Genomic DNA, 18121 nt, shown 5'->3' with positions numbered 1-18121 from the left:
TTCAATGGGAATAAAATACTTGTTTCTGTCACGTTTGACAGTGGAGCCAGATTTTGTTCTCGAATGTAATGCTTGCCACATGCTGGAGAATAAAATCCTGCACTAGATTGTACAGTAATGAATTATTTCATTCTACACAATAAAATAGAGTAAACCATTTTTTTTTTTCCAGAATTCTCATGGGGTAACCATTTTATGAATGTCTTTTTCTAGTTGTATAAATCAGTACAGTGAGCCCAGACTTCCTTCTGCACGAAATGGAGCAGAAGGCTTTAACTGTATGGAGAAGGGACTCTGGGGACAAACAGCAGCGTGACAGAGTCTCATTAGAGCTTGGCTGTCATCAGCCCATCGCTGGCCACTGCAGAAGAGATGAAGACATTAATTCCTTGGAAGGTGTCCCCCTCTTTCTCAAGGCAACCGAGAAAACAGCAAAACTGTGAAAATGTTGGTTCCCTTGCAGCTTCAGCAGATCGTACAGCTGGGAAGCAAGAGGGAGGTGGGACAGCAGAGAGGGAATCAGGAGAGAAGAAATGAGGAAATACTGAGGGGAGAAGCATATAGGTGGACAGGGATGCAAGAGACCTGGATTTCTGCAAATGACAGCTTTGCCTCTGCTTCAGAGGGTCAGGGGCGCTCATGTCTCCTTTAGGCACAGGCTGTGGGGCCGAGTGCCCATGCAGCCACGCAGAAAGTCTTTGTTCATTTTACACAGTGTTATTCAGGAGTAGCTGTGACAGGTAAGTTGTGAAAATAATTTGTAGAACCCTGTGTTGACTTTTTTTCTTCTCCTGAGGCATTAACAATTCTCTAGTCCTGTGAAGTCATAGTGCTGCTGCCAGCAAAACAAAACGGCATCTATATGATGAACAGGGCATGACCCACAGCATGGAAGTTCTTTGGTGAGATTTAGTGACCAATTGAGAGGACAGGAAAGGACCTCTGAAAGTTCTGGTGGTGGTTCCAACCCCAATGTGCTTTTGCTGTTATTTGTCAGTAGAAGCACCATCAACCTTCAGCTTCTTACCAGCTGGATGCCTGCCCGTTAGCTAAAGAACGAAGCCTGTCAGCTTAATACCAATTAATTTACAGATTTGTGGTTTGCTTCTGAATCTGTGTACTTGCTGCCTGTGCTTCTGGTGGTCAGGTATTTTTTTAATGGGATGAAGCACTATGATTCCTGGTGACATAAGAGCTAAGCCATTGCATCCTTCAGTATTTGGAAGGCAGCTTATCTTTCAGGGACAGGGTCAAACCTCTATATTTTCAGTTTGAATTGTGTATATAACGTTTCCCTCTGCTTCTAAACTGCAGTGGGTAGACTCTTTGGGATGCAGTTTGAGAGGATGAATTTAAGTCCTGTATTGCAGACAAGAGGTAGATGGGCTAATTATTTTTTTCCACATGTAGTTTCTAACATTTGGGGCACAATAGCCTCCTACAGTTGTTTTTGTTTTTGTTTTTTTCACAGTGCTCCAGCCAAGGTCTAAATTCCTTGACCATACTGACAAGTCCCAGTCTTCTGGTCATTCATATGTGACCACGGCTCTAAATACTCTCACCACTTCTGCACAGAATAGTGCTTTGGACCACATCTTAGTTAAACAACAAGCACAGTGGGTAGGATAAAGCTGCAGACAATTATGGAAAAATGTAAAGCAAAGAGGGCTTAAAGTCAGTCTTGTCACATTGGTATTTGATAGGCTATAAAAAGTCAGGACATTATTTGATCGTATTGGCTCATCGTTAGGTTGGATAAGGTGATAATGTCTGTCAGACTGCATGCAACAAGACAGTTTTTCATGTTGTGCCAGCACCTGCCATCTCCTTGGGATGCTAACTCCTTGCATCCAAGGTACAGAGGGGAGACTAAAGTGCTCATAATTGAAAAGAAAACTGGAAAAAAGTGTTAGTAAAATGTTCTACTACTGTTTATCACTTAAAAAGATTTGTATGTTTAGTATTTGCTATCTTATTTATAAGAATATTTAAAACTGATGTCTGCCTTTTAAATTACAAGGGTCTATAAATACTGAAGGTGTGGACTGTTTTGACTGACAGGTGCCATTGGAGAATAGCCATTGCTTGTCACTTTTTATTGGTGTAAAAAGATGAGGGAAGCTTTTAATTGCAGGATTGTAAAGAGAAGGGATCCTTTTGCAAAGTACCCTACCACTTGGCCAGTGTTTAAAAAACAACCAAACAACAAAGTGGATGAAAATTTCCACTGTGCCTCTGCTGAATTTCACATACTTGATCATAATGATTGCAGGTACAAATATATGAAGAAGACTTCAGAAAGGAGAGATCTGACAGAGAACGACTTAATGAGGAGAAAGAAGAATTGCAGAAAATAAATGAGAGATTACAGTCTCAACTGAGTAAACTAAACTGTCAGGTATGAATCAAAAGAAAGCTTCCATTGCTGGCACATATGTATTTTATGTTTATTTTCTCACTTTCCACACAACTCAAGGCTTTCTGGCTTCCATTAATTGACATTGGGTTTTATATGAGGTCACCACCTGGGGTGAAATCATTCCAAAGCAATGCAGTAAGAAGACGAGAAATGATTAGAGACTACTTCCAAATTAAGAAGATGAAGGGAGTGTTTATTGCAAAAACTCTTCAAACATGTTCTAAAATGGAGGGGGAACCAAAAACAAATCCAGAAGATTGTTGGTTGTTTCACTGGCACTTGATGTAAGAGTTGTAACATCAAACCAGCTTTGAAATAAAAAGCTTCTGTAATGAATTCTGACTTCTGCTTTGGGATTACAGAGTAATGCTAATATCACTGAGGGAAAAAAAACCAACTTGGCTCCATCCAAATTAGCTGAGCAGCCTCTGTAATAGTTTTTTTGTTGCGACATCCTTTTTATCTCATTGCAGTAGTGTCAGGATTCTGTTCACAGACATTCAGGAAGCCAAAGCAAAATCACGGCGTGCAAAACTCTGAGCTTTCTCAATACCCTTTAAAAATGATGTAATTTTGAGGTTTTCTGTCTTGACAAAATTGTGCAATGTTTTAAGAGAACAACTGATTCCCAAAGTGTTCTGTGATGATTTATTGTGCCCTCCAACATTGTGAAGCAGAAACTTCAGTACTGACTTATTCTCAACCAACCCATGCATCGAAACTAGTAGGATCTTGCAACAGGATCAGAGTCCAGGTGCTGACAAGGGCCCCTCTCTCCCATCACCTTCAGCTGGAGTGCAGAGCAGGTTGAGCGTCCTGACTGACACCAGGCACTGCTGCAGTAGAGCCTCAGGCTACTCAGTGCTTTAAGGCTACTTGGAAACATTGCAAATACACAAATAGTGGTACAAGAGGGAATGCCATGATTGCCACTCAGGGCATCTCAGTCTTGTAGAAATACCTCGACAAATCAGTTAGTATTGCATGCAGTAACCTCTAGGTATATTTCCTCCACCCACCAGCCCACTCCTGCGTGGTTCAATAAGGTAAAGAATTTTTTTTGTAGGGGATAGAGTACTCAAAGATGCCTCCTTCCTCTATATTTTTGCATTGTCTAGAGACTATGAAAGACTGAATTTCTTAAACAACTCCAACTGGTCAATGCACTCCGTGAGAACCTCTCACAGCAGTGACAGTAGAGAGCAGGACTAAAAATGGGGCTAAAAGGCCTTTCCCACTCCTCACCAGCTGCTCTAGATCAGGAGAAATGCCAACTGCAATGCACATGTACAACATACCCAAAGGGCTGTACAAGTGCTGTGTAATGTGTATATACAATTTGACTGTCCCTGCATTTCATTGACAGGAACAGCTTTGGATACAGCTTTTGAGGAGTTGATTTATTAGGCTGAATATTTCATTTCTACATAGATTAAGACCTCTTTGAAAGCAAAAGAACAACTAGAAAGGCCATTAGAGCAGCTGATATGCTTTTATTTTCCTGTGCCTGTTTGTTGTCACTGAAATGCTGGTCCTCAGATGCACTGAGGCATTATCTCAATTTCTTACCACTCCTGGCACCTCCTTCTGTTTGTCAGTCACCAAAGCCACTGGCAGTAGATATGGTGGGAAGAGCTGAAGGGTTTGAGCTCTTTACATCTTGAGAACAAGCGCCCTTCTTCCTTCCTTCCTCCTCTCTTAGCCTGCCAGAGAAGCAGCTCTGTAACTGGAAATTAGCAGCAGGACAGACGCTGGGACTTGTTGGTGTGTTCTTGTGGAGACAGAGGATGCTGGAGTTGTGCCCGAGGCTCACCTGCATAAGGAGGCTCAGCAGCAGGCTTTTTAGCTATCCTCTGTGCACGTTTAACGGCAGTTGCTGACCTAAATTTGTTCCACAGATTATCTGTGGCTATGGGCAGAAGAGAGAGAACAAGCAGGGTGTGAATTTGCAGTGCCTCAGCTGCTCCACGGCTTTTGACCCTGTGCAATTCCTCCTTTTTCACAGAGCACTGCCTTGCCTCTGCCACCACACACACAGGCACTCACTGCCGAGTAGTTGGTGTGCTGGGAGTTTACACTGGAAATCTTGTTTGTCTTTTCCTGGTTTAGGATTTGATTAAACAGAGCCTGTGAAGGATTTTAAATGTGAGAGGAGCCATATAGAATATTTATTCGTTTGTTTTCCTAAGTCAAATTATTTAGTTGTGATGCTTCTTTTACCCTTCCCTGCTCTGTCCTTAGGCAAGTTCCCATTGACTGCTGGGAGACAGAAGGTCAAAGAAAAGGCAGATGCAAATCTTGAGGCCATCAACTTTGGTCCTTTACCAAAATTATTAATTTTTCTTATTATGCAAGTGCCTGTCCGTGTAGTTCTATTTCAAACTACTGAAAACAACTATGTGTCACGAAAATGTTTCTTGAATGTAGAAAACGCCCAGAAAAGTGCTTGCTGTATCTTGAAACTAATATTTACTCACATAAAAAGTGTCAAGACTCTGGCATGGCATAAGTCAGCTTTCTTAAATATATTTTTAAATCCTGAACAGTCTGATGGAGCTAAATGAGTAGCATTACGACACATGCTGAGAGAGGAGGGTTTCTTTCCTGTTACTTTTTACTGATGAATTTGTACATGAATATTCTGCTGCTCATAATCTCCCACTACTAATGAATTTCTTCTTGCTTTTCTTATTTTTTAACAGACAAAAGACCTCCCAGTACAGTCTGAGAGGCCCAGCTACCCACCTTCGCTCTTTCTTTCACCGTGTGTTAATTATCGGAGCTGTGGACTCGTTCTTCCCTATCAAGATCCTCAAGCACACCCAGCATCTCGTAGGCCCCATGAGCAGCAGCAGCACTCGGTAAGGTGTCCACTGTCTCCCATTTCACAAGGGCACTGGTTTTTCTCACAGCATCATGACCACAGGAGAATAACATGGTGCTGTCACAGTGCCATCCTTACCAGTAAATAAATCTGTTGTTTCCCAGTTCGTTATCGATTCCATATAAAGATTTTTGTACTGGTTTTAGAATTAGCCTTAGGTCTGGAACAGCCTTCCTGATCTCTGTACAGTCTCTCTTACCTGGCTATCTGCAAATCAGTGCATAACCAACAGAAGCCTGTGCCCACAGAGGAAAAATTGCAGGAATTTAAATACATGGTTGATAAGTTGTATATGTTCTCATATATTTTAAATTTACTTTGGCAAATGTTATTTACTTATACTATCACTAAGAATAAAAAAGGGATTATTATACACTTGTTTTCAATGATACTGATGGTCATTCCTTAGTTAAAAAAATACAGTTTGTTGATTGGACTCTCACTAATTTCTTAGATTACTTGACTTCCATGACACATATTCAGAGGCCTGTCTAGTTATATAGTAACCCAAATTCATAAATTGGATATACTCTCTGGACCCCACTTCTGGGCCTTCAACATACACGATAGTGGCAAAAATGAGAAACTGGCTGTGGTCAGCATTATTCTGGTCACTTCTCTTTATTGAGTCCAGGAAAGCTTATTGATTTATATGTCTTACTTCCATGTCTTACACTGGGTATTTCTTCCTTTGGCCTTGTCTTTGGAAAATGCCTTTCCTTCTTTACTTGCAGCCTCTGCATTCGTAGGTAATATAACTGTCCTACAGTCAGACAATCCCACTGTAGACAGACTGCACAATCTCACATTCCCTGTATGCACTCTGGGGTGGGCAGACAAACTATCAACAGGTTACGCAGTGCTGCTATTAACCTGCAAGTGCAAAATTCCAGGTGCTGTTGCTTGTACTGAGTAGTATCTTCCCTCTGGTACTCTGCTGTGAAACAGGATTACATGAAGGATAAGGTTCTACTGAGGCTGAGACACTCTGGCTGTGAATGTTTTAGGAATACCTTTTTTCCCGGCACACAACAGGGTTCTGTCTTCCTCAGCACGAAGAAGAATAACTTTGCACTAGGGCAGGCTATGTGAGGCAGAGTTATCTACTTCAAGAAAAATAACGCTTCAAAGAATATTTTTGAAGTGCATCTAAGTGGGCTGTGCTTGTTCAAATCTAGTGAGAATGCATTTAAGCATGGTGGATGTCATTCTAAATACACAGTATCTGTTTCTGGCTCTAAAGCTGTTGCATATTGAAATATGTTAATTATTAGAGAAATTATAGCTGAATTTGCAAAATGCTTTCAGACTGCAGAAATCCACCGGAAAAGCTGTGGTCAAACAAGTAATTTCCATTAAGCACACATGAGTGTGCTTATCTGCCTATTTATCAGTTGCAAGTATTGCACAATGTTTTTCATGGCAATTTGGACACTGTCCCAGATTATTTGGCTCTTCTCCCTGAACTTTCATCATCTGGGTTTCTAATTCTGTGAGGTATCACCAGGTTTACAACTTTGCCATTCCTGCCAGAGTGCTGGGGTCAGTTTGACTGGTTGCTTTGTAACTCCCAGTTTCATTCTGAGTTTTCTTTCAAATTGTTTCTCTGTGTGAGTGCAGCATTGCTGCTCTGAGCTTTTGATACCTCCCTGAGCAATTTGCTAGCAATGAAGAAAGGTGTTAGAATTTAATGAGTGTCCTGAGTTAACATACGTAATCCTGTGTGTTTAATCTATGCTTTTGTTTTTTCATTCTTGTTGTATTTTGCAACTTTTTGTTCCTTTTTACATTGTTAGTCAAAGCATTTTGCTTAGTCTGATGTGAAATACACACTAGTCTCTGAAATTTTTTCAAGTTTGCATAGTGTAAGCGCCTGTGAAAGAGTTGATCAGAGAGCAGAAAATTCAATGGAAACTCAAAAAAGCAATGCAAATAAATATATTTTGAGCCATCAGATGAAAAGCCACCTGTGCTTACAGTAAAGCAGAGTCTTGCTTTGTATCAAAGCCTATTTTGTTAGCTCACAAGCACAGAATTAGTTAAGAATTCCTGTGGATGGTATCATTTCAGTGAATATAGGACAGTTCCTTTTTTCCCTGACAGCATATGATAGTGGTTACTGCTATGTAACTACGGATGACAGCATACATAAAAGTTAAATTTGTTTTCTGTATCTACAGCTTCATCCTGCCATCTTAATTTAGGCAAGGCTTCTTTAGAAGTCAATGAAATTTCTTTCCCACAAGTTGAAATCTGCAAGATGTTCCTTGGGACTACTCAGGATTTTGTCAGAGTAATTTCTGCAAAACAGTAATTATTTTCCCAGTTTAACTAATTTGTGGCAGTAATTACCTGGAATTTGGCAGGCTTGCATGTGCTATTCAAACCACATAGACAGTTTAATACAACTTCAACGGAACTGTCTGGTCCCAAAATTGTTTTCTATAGTGGTATTTTGCTGTTCATTTACCACTGTGTGTGGTATAAACTGTAATGCAGTATTTCTTTCTTCCAGGATTTCCCTGGACAAAATTATGTTTGTGTGGACACAACCTTCCCAATACTTCCTCTCATAAGAAAGATGTGGAGTTTTCCTACCCCACAGTATTTTCAGGAAGTTATGCAATAACAGCTAATGTAACTGTAACACTAGTGCTAACCTGTGGGGAAGGGAGGAGGGGAGAGAACTTTATTAAATGGGTTATTCCTATCACACTGAAACATATTACGTGTGTTATGTGTATTCAAACTAGAACTGTTTCACCTGTCAGATTGATGTGTACCACGCTTCTCTGGGCTTCTTTAGTACAGAGGATGGAGCCAGTTAAAAATGTGATGTCAGCTAATATCTTGCAGTGTCCTTAATTCCTTTGCCACAGTGTATTATAAAGCTCTTCTAAAATCTGTTTTGTTTCTGTTAATGTTCGTTTTGATTTGTGGGATCTAGCAAGGTTTTACACCAATATTTCTGACGAGTGCAGCATCTAAACCACATGCCATAAAAAAGGAAGCAAGCTGAGAGACTCAATCAGTGGAAATATAAAGCTAAATATAAGAATTTTTTTTTGTAAACTACTTTTGTATGACTAGTAAAAACTTTACAGCACAATTATATTTTTAACATGTCACTGTTCTTTTGTTTGAAGTGTCTATGAAGTCCATATTGCTGTAATAATGTTTTATTGTTCTGTGCAGCCAGACTATCAGTGGTATGTTCCTGACCAGTTTCCGCCAGATGTGCAGCACAAGGCAAATGGTAAGACAACAGCTGTACAGAGCGTATTTTAAATGTACTTTTTTAAAATGAGGGCCTTTGAGGGATGTGGAATAAACTTTACTATTTATCTGTAGAGTGCTTATGTGACAGCTTTGCCTCAGAGAGCCGAGGCTGATGTATGTGCAACACAGATGAGGTTTCTAATGTAATATCATCTACATGATGGTTTTCAGCTTCATTGCAATTCATAAAATGTCTCCATCACACACTATAAGATAACACATTTACCTCATTAAACACCTACTAAGAGTCCTGAAGAAAATATATCCTCAGAGTTGTCCTTGGAACTTCTATTGCTCCAGCTAAGACTAAATTTAATGAAATGGTGAACCTGAGGGCCAAGATGGGGCAGACTTTAGAAGTCCTTGATAAGAAAGTACAGGCTTTAGGATGTTGTTTCACTTTAAAAACAAAATACCCATTGTTATGCTTGATCTGCTCTGATAGTTTAAGGTGCCAGGTCTGAAAATAAAACCATTTAAATGCACAAAGTTAATTAGTTGCTGAAGTGTGAGTGCAAGCTCTCTTTTGGAAAGCAGGAGGAGTATTTAATACCTGTGCCTGGAGCTGAATCCATGCCAAGCTCTTGGGTGTTTTGAAGTACTTGGTTCAGACCACTCGAAAGATAGACACCAGAGAGCACAGGGAAGAAAGGACGTTGTTCTGGGTGGAAATCTGCCTCTCTGGATCTTCTCTTTTGGAAACTCCCCTAAACTACCCCTTTCCCTTCAAAAGTGGTTGAGGATTCTGGCACCTAAAGTTTTGTGTTTGTTCTGTTCTCAAGTCTGGTGGCCCATTTGTAGAGATACCATCTCAGATGAACGATACATCACCCTTCTCTGCACAAGGGGACCAGCAAAGCTTGATGGTGTGCACAACGGGAGTGTGTGTGCTTCACGTGTCTGTCATTTCAGTGTGAGTGGTACCATATAGGCTGGCAGGGGCTCATCATCAAAACTGTTTTGTAGCATCTAGAAGAAGAAGATGGCTGCAGAGGAGCTCTTCTGTTGTTTATTGTTGTACACATTCACACAGAAGAGAGGGGAGGTTGAGGAACATATCTTCCCAAAACGGAGGATGAGCTTCCCATAATTGCATGGCAACTGTTTGGAGGGTTCTGATGTGGTCATAGGGAAAGTAGTGCTGTGACTGCAAGAGAGGAGATTAATTTTATAGTTCCTCCCACTTAAAGTGATTTATTGCACCAGAGAATACAGAGAGGATGTTTATAATAGTAAACAAAATGTGTCCGGCCACCAACTGCAGCTGTGATCAAGGGCAGTACGAGGGGCTCTGAAGAAAAGAAAATCCTTCTTTTAGCCTGCTTGCTTATATGACTTGACTTCTGTCTCCCTGAAAAAAACCTGTTTTTAAAAGCCATGCTCTGTCTTTTTATTATTACTTCTTGTCCAGGATATTCAAATACCTCCTCTCAGTGAGACAGTAAGTAGAACACTTAGAGAGTTTTCCTTTCCCTTTTTTCTTCAGTTCCCATAAAGAGGAATTCTCAGCTAGTCTCATCATAGTGCTGTGTAGGATGTCTGCTTTAACATCTTCAGGGCTCTTGTTCTTTTTAATTTGTCTGATAAAACAAAGATTATTTTATTAGCCATCGATCATAGAGAAGTCCAGCTTCTACTATCAAAGCGCACTAGCCTGGGTTTATGTATTTGATGTAGTCACCTATATAAAATCAACATTTAAGGAAATAATTTTGAGAAAGGTTTGAAGAATAGAAACACTAAGAATATGTGTTGAAAATACTCTTGATCTTTCCAATTTTTTTGTCCTATTTTGTCTGAGTGCTAATTACAATGGTAGGTTTAAATGAGCTACTATGTGTAGCAACATTTCTGAGTCTAATTTCTCATCTTTCATTTCCTCAGTAGGGCATAAACTCACCAATAAATCTTATCTCTTCTGAGTTAGGCCTTCATTATAGAAAAACAAATCATCATGCAGCAACTCCCAGCCATGAGGCAGTTTCCTTTAGAAATTCTATTTCAGTAGATTGGTGCTTCTAGGGAAAACCTTTACATTTTCCTTAGCTGAACAAATTTTCTTTTGACACTCGGTGTTTTTTCTTAAGGGATAATTACAAAACATGGGTCACAGGTTGCAACTTTAGAGCTGGACACAAGTGAAATGAACCAGAAAACTGCTATTTTCTATTACATGCCATCCAAAAAAGTCTGTTTTAAAGATATCTGAAATATATGAGACTCTCTACAGCAACTCTAACTAGCTTTGGGACAAAGATTTGATATCTAGTTTGCTATGTCTTTGGGACTGTAAAGGCATATTGTTATCAAGGAGGAATTTTGTGTGTGTGTGGTTTCATACAGATGTACCTAGATTTGTGTCTTCCTGCCTCTCTCCCCTCCTTTGTGGGGCAGGAAGGTATTTGCACCCAGGTACTGAACCTACTTGATCCTATTTCCCAAAGTTTCTACTCCAGAATGTTATTTTCCCCACAAATCTATGTTTTGGTAGTTGACAGAGGATCAGTTATATACAAGCCTGAGGAGCAGTGTTATCTCCAACACTGAACTTTCACAGTGGTATGATGGTTTGGATCTGGCACTTTTTTATTTGAGCCCTTTTATAATTAGCCTAGAAATAACTTAATCAGAATGCGGGAAGGATGAGAGGAACCGGTGGGGAAAAGGATTTTAAAAAAACACTCAAACCCCTCTGTTCTACCCTTTTTTGCATCAAACCTTTCCAAGATGAGAATGAACAAGAAATGTTCCATGGTAGGAAGACACTTTTCATTATCTAAATGAAATCTGTACATTTTAGCTTTATGAAGAGAGCAAAGCTAAAGGAAGCTACTAAGATTACATCAACGAAACATGTCTATTTGCAAAACCTTATGTGTCTGTGCAGAGTTTGGAGTTGTGAACATCACTTGTTACTTAAACACGGCTACCACAGCTCCCTCTTTCCCAAGATATGTGTCAGTTAAGTGACATTCAGTGATGTGCTGGGTAGTCCTCAGTTCTTTGACTAAAGTGTCATAGAACTATCCTATGCTTCTTGTCGGTGAAGTAACCTGTCTCTGTATTTTGCAGCTAAGTATCTACAGACCACTCAAGGATTTAATCTTACTGAAAAGAAAGGTCTGTAGGCCTTGCAGTACTTGAGCATAAGGAGTTGGTTTTAGTGATCTGCCTCTGTGTTATACAGTTAACCTATGGGACATTTTAGTGTTTAATCTGGATGAAAAGAAGGGTCTGTAGCCCTTGTGGGATGTAAGGCTGAAGATGCTCCATGAAGAGAGGCAGTTATTCCCAGAGGTGCCACAGGCTTGCTGCATCATGTCAGCATCTTCTTGAACACAGAGTTCAGGGCATGATGCGAGAGCACGCACGAGCATCTTATCCCTGCCTTAGTTCACCTAGGGCAGGGAAATATGATGGCAGGAGTGTGTGTGGAGGTGACAAAACACAACTAGTAATCTTGGTATGCGTGTTTGATTACACTTACTATTTTTACTTCTCCATATGCTTAAAAAGTAAAATAAAAGCTACTGTCTGTATGTAGACATTCTGGGATCCAGGATGGAATTCTGTGGATAAGACTTAGCCTTTCTTTATGTTTTTGATGCATTAATCAAGATTTAATAATTTTTTTTTTTGCATTTTTTTTTAATCTGTCCAGAGTTGCCCACAGTTATTTTTTAATTGCCTTCTTTAACCAGAGGTTGATGATCCCCCTGACTGCTTAATATAGACCACTCAACTTGTTTTTAAAAATGTCTCTGGCTTTGGGGAGTTTACTTTAGGGAGTTAACAAAGAACCCTTAGGCCCCTCTGGCCTTGGAACCCTAGAAATGGTTTTAATAGGCTTCATAGTTTGAAAAGCACAGCCTCTCCATTGGTGAACAGAGGAACTTGGAGGCAGTTTGACCTGACAAGGATGGCATGGGACAGTAAAAAATTACCGCATAATACATAGTTTTCCAAAAGGATGGGAAAAAATTTCTGTCTCTGACGATGTGTTTACTGACTTGATGTATTCCACACCCTTGCACATTTGCAATGCAGCAGGTACTAAAGGCATATCTGTAGGCTGGGGTGACTTCCACACCAGGCTGTGCTGCAGGGTGCAGTTACCTGCCATCTGTGTGTCTGCCCGGCCACAGGAAGGTGAGGGTTTAACCTGGATCCTTTACTCTTGCTCTTTCACACTGCTATCTTTTCAAGAGTTTGGTTTTCCATGCCACCACTGGAATCTGAACTGAATCCAGAGATACTCAATTTAGATGTAAATAGGAGGGTGTGGGCTGTATTCAGGTTTATTTGCCGGATTTTACTAGCATTTTCTTCCCATTTGTGTGCAGAAAGTTTCATGTCACACCTCTTGTTAAACTGCTTACAAACCTCAGATAAGTCATACAAGAGCTCAGCTTGTCTGTGAACATAAACATTTCTTCTCCATACCTTCCCAAACATGAAGTTCTCCAGCTGAAAGCAGGCAGGGCGCAGAGATGGATAGATAGGAATGTTTTGTGTGCAGCCATGCTCTGTAGGTAGGCTGCAATGGACATCAGGCTGCCAGGGCAAGACCACTCAGGTAGTCCTCACAGGGGAACCACTTGTCTGCAAAGCAAGATTAGGGGGAAATCACCAGGCGTCCACAGAAGTGAAGGGGTTTCCTTGAAGGTCACAATAAAGAGAAAAGGGCAACATGTAAAGGTAAGTGATGGGAGGTGGGTAGAGATTAAGGAAGAGAGATGTTGTCTCACTGTACCAGCAGTGTATTTCCAAGAGGATAATTCTTCCTGTCTGCCTCTGGCCTGGACCTTCCCCTGGGACTTTGCTGTGCAGGTCCTAAACTGTGCTTAAATTCTCCAAGCTTAGCCTTGTTTGACCAGCTTGCTTTCTTTGGAGCGACATTGGCTCCTAACTCTTTCTGTGCTGTGTCACTCAGCATTGCTGAAACTGGTATCTGAACCAGTTTCTGATCTTTTTGTTCTCAGTTGGTTAGGCGTGTGTGTTTGTTTGTTTTCTTTTAGGAGCAAAGCAGAATGATTTCCAGCAAGTGTACTTAGTGTCATTTTGTTTGGCAAGCAGTGTTGACCTCCTTCCTTATCCAACTGTGTAAAATTGGAAAGACAGTTGAAAAAAAAAGATCAATTTTGGAGATTTTCTCTGAATACAGTTTTTAATGAAAAATTCTCTGGAAAATAGGTTTATTGCTCAAAGCCTACTCAGAACAAGAACCTTTTCACGTGTCGCTGGCATGTATTGCCATCTTTACTTTCAAAATTAATCTTACTGTATTTGTTTTCTTGGCAGAAAGAGTCTCAGTACATGCATTTAAGAACCCCAGTTACAGAATCACAGAATCACAGAATGGTTGGGGTTGGAAGGGACCTCTGGAGATCATCTAGTCCAACCCACTTGCTAAAGCAGGTTCACCTAGAGTAGATTGCACAGGAATGTGTCCAGGCAGGTTTTGAATGTCTCCAGAGAAGGAGACTCCACAGCCTCCCTGGGCAGCCTGTTCCAGGGCTCTGGCACCTTCAAAGTAAACAAGATTTTCCTCACGTTCAGATGGGACCTCCTGTGCTTCAGTCTGTGCCTGTTGCCCCTCGTTACCTTCAGAACCTAAACAGTACATTTGTGTTTTGGATCCAGTTATGCCAGGCAGTGGGAGAAGCCAAAACATAGCCCATCACCTGCCTCTTGGTTCAAGGGGTAGCTCTGGAGGCCTGTGGGAGAGGTGAGAGCAGCTGGTCCTCACCTCATCTTGGCATGCCCAGGGAAAGCAGAAATCAACATGCAAAGCCCTAGAGATGGCCAGATCAAGACATGAAGTGTGATGTGTCTGCTTACTTTCATTATAATATAATCTCTTATTCCCTTCCATACTCAGCCGCTTTCCAGATTTTTACCCTCAAGGTACCTACTCTGCTGCTAATGTTGTTATAATTACAGCTAATTGGAAGGAGAGGGAGAAGTGTGGGGTTTTCCACTGAAAATAATGACATCTGTAGGGAGAGGTGAAAACTGAAAAATTGAAAAATGGATTTATGGAGGTCTTAAATGAAAACCAGACAGAAAAAAAAATCATTTAACTGACATCTTAATTTTCCTGGAAGAAATCCCAACCCTTAAACAATTTTACTATTAGCCTGTCCTCAGTGCATACGTTACGTTAGAAATTATCTGTGCTCCCAAGCAGTCGAGACATAAATTTAATTAGCAGCTTGCCATTCCCTCTGGGAATGAAAATGTGATTGTTTTCAAGATTTTTACCGATATGAATTGATGTCAGTTACTGCAACGTAACACAAAGATCATTAGCACACCTTTAATTTCTAACTTCAGAGCATGAGAAGTTTTTAGAAAGTTATTGCTTTGAAAAGTCAACGTGAACTGAAGAACACAGAAAATGTAGTTTTTCAAGGTACCATGCAGAAAAGACTCATGCAAAGAGGAACAGGATATATAATTTAAAAAACTGCATGATGTGATGATTTTATTTCTATGAAACAACATATCAGGATTTATCATTTACTACTGTTAGATTTTAAATGGCTTCAAACACACATACTGGCTTTTTTGCCTCTTTTCTTTTCTTTTTTTCCTCTCCTCTGAGGAGGAAACGTAGGTAAAAATCAAGATATTTAAAGGGAATTGCCTGAAAGGGAACCTTGAGGGTGATCTTCTGGTGACAGGTGACATGGTGGATGTTTTCATTAGCTCATTCTCTCTCCTGGTGAAATTTGATGAAACCTGTGTCTGCTATCTGGAAATATCCTTGGTTCCTCATTGATCATCCAAGGAAGCAACGTAAAAAATTAATTCTGTCCCATTTGCTTGTTAAAGTAACAGCAATACTGCAGCAAGTGGAGTCTACCTTTCTTTGCCTATTGCATGTGTTTTAAGTGTAAAATTACTGTCTATGGGGCTCTGAAGCCGGCTTACACTGCAGAATATCTAGAAGGTTTTCTGAATTATTAGTGCCATCCTAGGTGAGAGACACTCTTTGTTTTTGGGAACTGTGTGTTATATCATGTTTATCTTTCCTCTCTGGCAGACCACGCCTGCAGTGTTGTGGTATCTGCTGGTTTGTACCAGCTGGGCAAGCACTTAAGGAGCCAAAAGCATCTTGGCATAAGCAGGGTAACCTCAGTGTGTCTCAGTGGGACTAAGAAAGAACAAAAATTATTGTGGGACATTGCCACTGTATAGCTGCCTGAGGTGTTTGAATATACAAGTTCTCTATGTTGTGGGTTTTGGTGTTTGGTGTTGTTTAGTTTTGTTTCGTTTTTTTCCACAAGTTATATTGTGATACAAATAGCAACATTTTAAGTGAAGCTTAGAAGCATATTTCTTGTTAGAAAAGTTTTGTTCCACCCTCTTTGCTCTTAGAGAGGGCTATTTATTTGAAATGAAATGAACACAAATACCTACATTTATTTTTCTTGCACAAAGAGCCAGTCTGCTGATTTTTTTCTCTTCCTGGCGTTCGTGAACCAATAACACGAATTTTACTGCCTGCAAGGAAAAGGTGTCACCAAAATTGATGATTCACTGTACTGCTTGCTACAAACGTGGTCCTTTTCAATCAAGTTTTCTTTCCTATATATTTGGATATCAGCAGCACTGTGGGTTTGGAGGTGAATGATGGGGTTACTGTGTAGCAGCTGCAGAGCAGTTCTCCTAGGCAAATTCAAAACCCTGCTGGAAATATTTCACTCTTAATGTTTCCCTCGTAAGCAAAGTACTGTGTGCACTTGGGTGTGTGCTACTAGCAACATGTAACAACATTTCCAGAATCTGTTGAAACTTCAGGAAGGAAGTATGTGTTACACTGGCAATAATATATTTCCTTTCTTTGATTTTATTTTGTTTTCCTAGCTTGAGCGAGTTACTGTCAAATACATCTGTGAACCACAGACACCTACTTAACAGTAGGTACTATGACCTAATTCTTCCCTCTGTCATACTGACCTACTCCCTTGGGTGCACCTTATGCTAATTATACCTATGAGCACTGCTGAATGTCAGCTTTCTTTTTAGAGGTCTAGAAAGATTTTACACGGGGGCTTTAGGTTATTAGAGCCTGCTGTTTTCTCTGTCTCAAGAATCAGGATTAGATGAAAGTCGAGAGACTACTAGTGCACTCTGTGATCTCCCTGCCCTCTGTTGCTTCTTCGCTCTTACTGCCGTTTGTGTTGGTTACAGGTTCATAATAAATTACAGTATTGATTCTGTGTGCGTGTGTGTTACAATATAGAGGGAAATTAATCATAAGTGAGTTGCGTTTCTCAGTGTCAAAATAATTTGTATTAATTTACTTTTGCAGATTCATCCTCAGAGAAGGGAGCCCATCGCTGACAGCCTATGACCTGGAGGAGTGTAGACCAAAGACTACAAGCTAGTCTTGCAACTTCATTATTGTTTTGCTCTGCCTTTTCTTTTTTTTTCTTCCTCCTAGCTCCTTATCTCTTCAGTGCACATTATTTATGCCTGCTGAAATCCCTGTGAGGACAATAGAAAAAGCAGATCATACAGGCTAGTGATCCTCAGGATCCAGTTAAACTCTGCTGGGAAGCATTATTGCCCTTTGTTCCGAAGATGCTGTTTGTGTTGCTTGTGAGAATCGGTTAAAAAGCCTTATGATAAAAGATGGAGCTATTGCTGGGGATTCAGCAACAGTCACATCTGGTTTGAATTCAGGAGCTTTTAAGCCCAATAGGGTTGTGATATTTTTTGTTTGAGAATTATAGTCTTTTTAATTTGATTCCACTGAATGATTTGTTTATGATGTACCATCTTGTATTCTGTACAATTTTTCTTGGTTGTTTAGTAAAAAGGAAATCTGCTTCACTGTTTTAACACATTTGTGCAATTGTAAGCAGGGCACCACTGATGCCAGGCCTGGTAGAAGGTGCCTACTCCCCTTTTTGAGCCAAGGCCAGCTCTCCTTCTGTTTCCTCCAAAATTATATGAAAAATGTAACCAGTTTTTCCTGCATGTACTTATTTGTATCAGTAAAATTTTAGCAGAAAGATTTCATGGGTTTAATTTGTTAGTGAAAATGGCTTTATATTTCCAAATAATTCTTGTAATGAATCGAGCTGTAATGAATCTGAACATTGTTCTGTAACCTCTCACCTGGGAATAAAACTGAGCTTTTAAAATGAAGTTGTATTTAGACTATGTAATTTTTCAGAAAATTGTGGTGAACGGCTGTTAAGCAAACGTTATCTGATAATTTACTTGCAAGACTGACTCTTCCCTTCGGGCAGGTATCCCACCTGAAAGAAGGATCAGAGATTTTTTGCACCATAAGAAGCTGTGTGAGATGTCTTATGTGCTTTCCTAATAGCTCAGAAGTAGATTGTGTGCTTTTAAGTTCTTACACAAACAGCTTTTTGAGCTATACAAAGCGATCAGTTAGAGATTGCCTGCATGCGTCATTTCTGCTTTCAGAATAGATATTTCCATTCCTATCAATATACAAAGGCCTGTGCATTAAAATAGTAACCTTACAAGATAAAACATGTTCAGCATTTGATTTT

At 40.1% G+C, this 18121-nt stretch overlaps 1 protein-coding gene across 1 annotated transcript in view; it reads left to right on the top strand.

The window, feature by feature from the left end:
• Nucleotides 1-17713, top strand: part of TNIP3 (TNFAIP3 interacting protein 3) — a gene marked incomplete at its 5' end in the record, with an annotated part of 43582 nt that extends 25869 nt beyond the window's left edge. The window contains 4 exons of the mRNA XM_082051204.1: nucleotides 2273-2398; nucleotides 5122-5280; nucleotides 8499-8559; nucleotides 16903-17713. Of these exons, the coding sequence (XP_081907330.1) occupies nucleotides 2273-2398; nucleotides 5122-5280; nucleotides 8499-8559; nucleotides 16903-16934 (378 nt within the window). The 3' untranslated portion in view covers nucleotides 16935-17713. The remainder of the gene's footprint in view (nucleotides 1-2272; nucleotides 2399-5121; nucleotides 5281-8498; nucleotides 8560-16902) is intronic.
• Between the last annotated feature and the right edge of the window lie 408 nt (nucleotides 17714-18121).

The sequence above is a fragment of the Streptopelia decaocto genome (genome assembly GCF_964273445.1).
Source record: "Streptopelia decaocto genome assembly, chromosome: 4".
In the NCBI taxonomy this organism is placed as follows: Eukaryota; Metazoa; Chordata; class Aves; order Columbiformes; family Columbidae; genus Streptopelia; species Streptopelia decaocto.
Note: the sequence above shows the minus strand (reverse complement) of the source record. Positions and strands in the feature narration are given on the sequence as shown.